The following is a 6,632-nucleotide window of genomic DNA, read 5'->3' as shown; positions in this document are numbered from 1 at the left end:
CTTACTTCGGACTTCAAAGTGTTCCTGTTTAAAAGTAATAAAGTTTAAAGCTAGATGCACATATACTTCCAAATCCAACTGTGGGACATAGAGACCAGTCCGTCGCATGAGACCGTATAAACAGAGTTCCTGTGTCACAATAGGTGCTGGCAAAATAAAAAGATCTCTCAATGCTTAATGTCCCTGGGTGCCAAATATGTGTACGTCCCACTAATTATTGTTAGAATCGGTAGGAGAAAAAAGTAGTGCAAAAAAATCACAAGTTCCTTAATTTGCAGACTTGCATAAAAAAAAATTGGGCAGATGTACTGAAATGAGCCTCACACTTGTTGATAAGGAGTGTCTTTCCTACCAAAAAAGTTTGGCAAATGGAATTTATCAAGAAGATCAGCCGAATTATTTTGTGTATTATAACGCCAGTCATAACTCTGAAGTTAGTGGACTGTACCCATATAGGACAAAATTTGCAGGACTGCAAATTTAAACCTACATACTTGACACCTAGGGCTTTTGAGCAGAGAGGGATCTTTTTCGTGCCACCACCGACCGTGACATGGAACTTTAGTTTTTTAATATTGACCTAGAACTTCATATTTGAAATTCTGAGATATAAAATAACAAGATAAATATGAATTGTAAGTAGTATTCAGAAATAACCAGCATATCTTTGTCCATGTCTAGAAATCCACAATGTACCAATCCATTCAATGTTATAGCTGCCATCTCTCTCACCTTTGGTACAAATACAATTAATAAGTAATCTATATCATCTAGTATTGCAAAACAGAACAAGATGTGTTTGTGAAACACAATGTACCAGGTGGAAAAAGAGTTTGATAAAACTATTTTTAGTATACAGGTCAGAGTAAAGGTCACCAGATCATAAACCTTGGTCTCATTTGAAAGAGGTTAATTAATAAAGTATACACACTAAATATGAAGTCTCTATCTCAATATATTGGTTCAAAAGTTATGCTGATAGTTCAAAAAAGCTGTTTTTATGATAAAGATACACAGTCAAGGTCATTGACCTTGGTATCATTTGAAAGAGCTTAAAAGTGAAATATGCATACCAAACAAGAAGTCTCTCATGCTAAAGTTAAAGTTGACAGACAAACGGACGGGATAAAAACAATATGCTCCCCAAATCTATCGATCCGGACGCATCCCAAAATATGAAGTCTCTATCTCTCATGGTTCAAAAGTTATAGACAAGGTTAAGGAGGCTGGTGGGTCAACAAATTAATCCCAAATTAACCACCAGATTTAACTTATTGTTTTAGATACGGTATCTTGAGCTGTCAACTACCATATGGCAAAGTAAAATTTCGTACATTTTAGTTTTAAAATTTGATCATTTATGTATATCTTTATATGGAGCTCTCCTTTTAAAGGAGATTGAAATAGTCTAAAAATGGCTGCCACCCTCCAGCCTCTGTAAAGTTGCTAGACAAACAGACAGACAGACAGACTGGACAAAAACAATATGCGCCCCCAATCTATCAAAAAAGTTAATAAAATAGTTGAGGCTGGAAATTTGGCTTACAAATGTTTATGCTTATAAAATAAAATAACCTGATTAATCGGAATAAAAAAATGTAATAAAGCGCTTGGATTATGCCAGCAGTCAACTGATTTTTCAATTATAATCAATGATTGGAACAACACTATATGCTACAGTCATAAAAAGAAAAATAATCATCGGTTTATAGTTTCTTTTGTCGCAAGGTTTATTGCAATCAAGCTAAAACTGTAGGAAGGGTTTACTGTAGTTTTTTTTCCAAGAATTTTACTGAAAATTCAATTTTAAGAACCATAGCAACATCATTATTTCTCTGACAGTGAATGTTTATTGTACTAAGTATGTGATAACGTATTATCAAGTCAGACCAAAACTGTAAGAGGAATAGCATGCTGAGAAAATTTTACATAAATTTCATTTTTTCATAAACCTTGGCAACAACATTAACCAAAATCAAAAACCAAAACAACAGAATTATTTTTATCTTAGTCTTCTCTACTTGTGTGTTAAATTATATTAAAATCAAGTCAAAACTAGACGTTTGCACACAGACAGTTAGACAGACAAATGGAGGAATGACAGACGCATTACTATCTCATAAACTCTTAAGGACACTGACAAGTAGAGCTAAAAAATAACAGGAACTACATAAAATAAATATAACTGCATTTGAAATAGAAGTAGTTAAGGGAATTTAAATCCCACTTTAAACCAGGAAGTATAAACACCTGACACAGGTCGAGACCACTACCTTATATGGAAGGCAACTTTCAACACGTGACGATACCTTCGTCACACCCGTTCGCCAATCAAGTGAATGAGTCCGAAAGCATGATACTCGACTAAGTGTTAACGATTCAATGGCGACACGTGGTTTTCGTCGATTATTTCGTCACCGGAAAAATCGTAAAGCTTCTTTGTCACTTTTTAAGTCCGAAATTGAAAGATTTCATTCCCAAGACATTGCTCCATGCTCGCATTTAATATTGGAGTTGTTTTATATGATTAATAGTTGTATCGAAAGTTCGAATAATGTGCAAACGCTTTGATGTTTGCATTTACAGTACATTAAAAAACTTTTTGATAATATTTAGGGATTAAATAATAATAGCGCACCTTGTACTGCTGTCTAAAACTATGTACACGTATATCACGTGAAAAAAAACTCAATGCTTTATCGACACGATAGCATCTACATGTACGTCTCTTCAAACAATGGTTTAGGCCGATGAATTATTAAGTTGATATATAAGGCTTCTTAAAGCAAATTTTGTAAATGTGAGCATAGAAATGAAAGATTATACATCATTTTAAATATTTCTTCCACAAATCTCAAAGAAGAATTGAAAATAAGTTTGCAAGGGATAATTCAAGTTGGCCCTCATTTTCAACACAGCTGAGTACTTGTAGTAGCCCACAATGCATTGCGACTCATTCATGAGTGGGTAAAGTAAACAGATAGCTAATTTACATGCAAATTTATTCTGACGTCAGAAAATCTAGTGGTCTCGACCTGTGACAGGTAGATAAATATGATTTCTTTCGTTTTAGGAACGAATTAGACAGAAATCAATTTCTACTTGGTGTGATAATGAATTACTTTTTCGGAATTACAAGGTTTTCATTCGAATACCTGGTGAATATCACGTGGTTCTTTAGAACCGGTCTCGTTAGCAAAGCTATATAAGAGGTGAATAGTGGTTTAAATACCAGTTTAGGACGACACGTAGAGCCAATATAGTTTAAATTTTATCATGATTTATTCAATCCAACATAAACATGTATATATACAAATATGTTGTACAAATAAAGCTGCTGCGTGTCGTTGCTATGTCCAAATGGTGTGTTTGTTGTTTATTGTACTTTCATTTGAAAGTAATGAATGGATTTAGAGTAGAACACAGGTGTGTCACATGATCAGAATACCAAAACATAGACCCTGCACTTGGAGATCGATCAACAGGACAGCCGCCATTTTACTGAAGTCAGGTAAGAAGGTTTAAAGTTTTTTCTGAGCATATGAAAACAATTCTGAAAGTCACTGAAGATTCAGTACTGCACAGCAAACAAAATTTCCTTCCTACAAAGATTCAAAGAACCTTGTTTTAGAAACATGTAACTTGTTTATCTACATGAATTTATCTGCCTAATGGTCGCAGACAAAATTGTAAGAGCCATAGCTGCCTTACCGACGACTCGGCCTACTCAAGTATTTAAAAGGAAATCACCTGTTTCTAGTTATAAATACTGTACCTTTTCAATTCAAAATCAAACTAATTGTATGTAATCATTTGTGAACTAGTGTTATATTTTCATAGTTGCAAGTTTTTTGCATGACAGTAATTTTACTTGTCCAATACTCTTATTCTAAACAAGATTGTTTGAAAATTTTAAAAATAAACCAGACTTTGGGTCATTAAAATAGTTTAAGACTGTTTTTCCCCTAGATACTTTCAATGTGTAATGTTGTATTATATATCTCTTTTAAAATTTATTTATACATGTATTATAGAATAATAAAGAAAACATAGGAAAATGCACACAGAGAAAAAAAAATAAAATCATAGTTAAGTAAGACGCACTGTTAGACTCGAACTCATGATCATTTTGTCACCAACCCAGCAATCATACGACTACACCGCGAAGTCTTGGTAATCAAATGGATAAAATTAAGACAGATTGTTGAATTTTGAAATAATTTTAGAATAAAAATTAATTACATATTTTCAACATTTTCAATATGAAGACCAGCTTTAACCAAAATTATCTAAACGTAATGAAGTGCAGTATTATCCAAATCAAATTATTCAGAAGTTGTTTTTCTGGTTAAGGGTGGTCTTTTCCTACAGTTTGTCATTGTTTAAGGGGTACCTCAGCATTTACTTTATTCTCCATATAAACTGAACACTTTTTATAACTATCATATGAGGGAACTATTAATAATTAAGTATTGTTTTTGTGTGAGTTGCTTTAAGACGTGAATAAACTAACATTGTATTACAAAATTTTGGTTAAACAAAGTATTTAAAAAATCACTACAAGAGTAGGCGAAAGTGACTATCAAATGCGCTATAGCTCTTTTGGAGTCAGAAAATATGGCACTGCATGTTGATCTCAAATGTATAGCATCTAATTCTTAATACATTAATTATTTTTTTATGCTTCAGGCACAAAATCTAATGATGGACCCTCGAACCAGTGCCCAGGATGTGATGCGATGTGACCTATGTGAGACCGCTGTGGTACAGATGCACTGTGATACTTGTCTTGTCAACCTGTGTAAGGCTTGTGTGGGAGAACACATTTTAACAGATGAATCCAAGGATCACAAAGTTGTCAAATTTCAGGCCAGGAAATCCACTCCAATCTACCCTGGTTGTACATTTCATTACAAAGAGCAATGTGAAATGTTCTGTAAACAATGTGACATTCCTGTCTGTCTTAGCTGTCTTGCATCTGAACAACATTTAGGTCATGAATTATCTAAAGTCTTGCAAGTTGTGGGGGAAAAGAAAGACATGATTACAAAAGAGCGGAATGAATTAAATGATACAATTTATCCCACCTACCAAGATATTGCCTCTGATGTACAAAACAGAATAAGTCAGTTAGAAAAGGAATACGGAGATCTCACAACAGCCATAACAAAACATGGAGAGGACGGGCATAGAGAAATTGACAAACTTGTCAAGAAATTTAAAGCTGAAGTTGATAAGATGAAAAACACACAGTTACAAACTCTACATAAACATCTGGATGAAATAAACAAGAACGTTTCTGACATCAAGAATGAAATCAATTCAATGGAAACTGCAACAGACACTAATGACTTGTCAAAACTATTAAATGTGACATCCAAATTGCACACATACAGAAATCTTCCAGACAAAGTCATTCCATTTTTACCAAAATTCATTCGGGAAAAATAAAAAGTGAAGAACTTAGTAAACTGTTTGGAGCTTTATCATCAAGTTCTTTAACATCAGATAAACATGGCTACAGCATCAAGACAACACAGAAATCACCAGAAGCTGGATCCTCTTCTCCAGTCAAACAGCTGCTTGATGAACCAGAGACTGTCAACACCATAGACACTAGGCATAGAAACCTTTGGAATGTAGTCTGTCTGATCGATGAAGAAATCTGGACAAGTGGAACTGACAACACCATGAATCTTTTCAGCATCAGTCAGGGATCACTACTCAAGTCAATCAAAACCAAGTCAGGGAACGAACCATCCTACATAGCAGTGACAAAAAGTGGAGATCTAGTTTATACTGATTACTTGTACAGAACTGTAAACATTGTGAAGAATGAGAAGATAGAGAAGGTGATCAGACTATTACAGAACTGGAAACCTAAGGGTGTTTGTAGTACCTCCTCTGGTGACCTCCTGGTTATTATGAGCAATGACGATAACAATCAAACAAAAGTTGTCCGTTACTTTGGTTCCACAGAGAAACAAACCATTCAGTTTGATGATAAAGGTTATCCTTTCTATTCATCTTGTCTTTCTTATAGACACATTACTGAGAACAGGAACCAGGATATCTGTGTGTCTGATGATGGAGCTAAAGCAGTAGTGGTGGTCAATCAGGCCGGGAAACTGAGATTCAAGTACACTGGACATACTCCTGCTCAACAGATACAACCATTCAGTCCACGAGGAATCAGCACAGACAGTCAGGGTCACATCCTTACAGCTGATTATGACAATCACTGTGTCCACATTATAGACCAGCATGGACAGTTCCTCCGTTACATACACTGTGGACTGAATCATCCCAGGGGACTGTGTACAGATACATTTGACAATCTGTTTGTCGCTCAATTGTTTAACAAACAAGTGAGGAAAATCAAATATCTGAAGTAAATCTTGGACCATTAAAACAGTTAAACATGATATAATCCATTATTATAATCCATGTTTTATTTTTCAGATCAATCAGTCGGTACATTTACATTTTCTTTGTTGAAGATACTCAAAACATGCATTTTCATCAGATTTCAAAACCATTGCAATTTTCACAAAGCCCATTTTTCTAAACCCGGACTTCCGAAGAAACTTTTCATAGGAAATACAAGTACTAAGTCTCATCTTTATATTGAT

The 6,632-nt window shown here is 34.4% G+C and overlaps 1 protein-coding gene across 1 annotated transcript; it reads left to right on the top strand.

Moving 5' to 3' along the window:
* Positions 1-4,704: 4,704 nt before the first annotated feature.
* On the top strand, positions 4,705-6,395 carry LOC134268740 (E3 ubiquitin-protein ligase TRIM71-like). The gene is made up of 3 exons (XM_062750979.1): positions 4,705-5,208; positions 5,397-5,809; positions 6,044-6,395. Exons 1-3 carry the CDS (start codon positions 4,705-4,707, stop codon positions 6,393-6,395), a joined length of 1,269 nt encoding a protein of 422 aa, XP_062606963.1.
* Positions 6,396-6,632: the final 237 nt, after the last annotated feature.

Source organism: Saccostrea cucullata, unplaced genomic scaffold, assembly GCF_032062105.1.
Source record: "Saccostrea cucullata isolate Sc308-1 unplaced genomic scaffold, CSIRO_AGI_Scuc_v1 ctg5086, whole genome shotgun sequence".
Taxonomy (NCBI): Eukaryota; Metazoa; Mollusca; class Bivalvia; order Ostreida; family Ostreidae; genus Saccostrea; species Saccostrea cuccullata.
This window is presented reverse-complemented; position numbering and strand designations above follow the sequence as displayed.

Bases quoted from the DNA above. Each gene is read 5' to 3' on its own strand.
- LOC134268740 (XM_062750979.1), top strand. From the start codon at position 4,705: ATGGACCCTCGAACCAGTGCCCAGGATGTGATGCGATGTGACCTATGT. The intron at 5,209-5,396 runs GTCAAGAAATTT...GCACACATACAG, and splicing joins ATAGAGAAATTGACAAACTT to AAATCTTCCAGACAAAGTCA. The intron at 5,810-6,043 runs GTACAGAACTGT...TCTTTCTTATAG, and splicing joins CTAGTTTATACTGATTACTT to ACACATTACTGAGAACAGGA.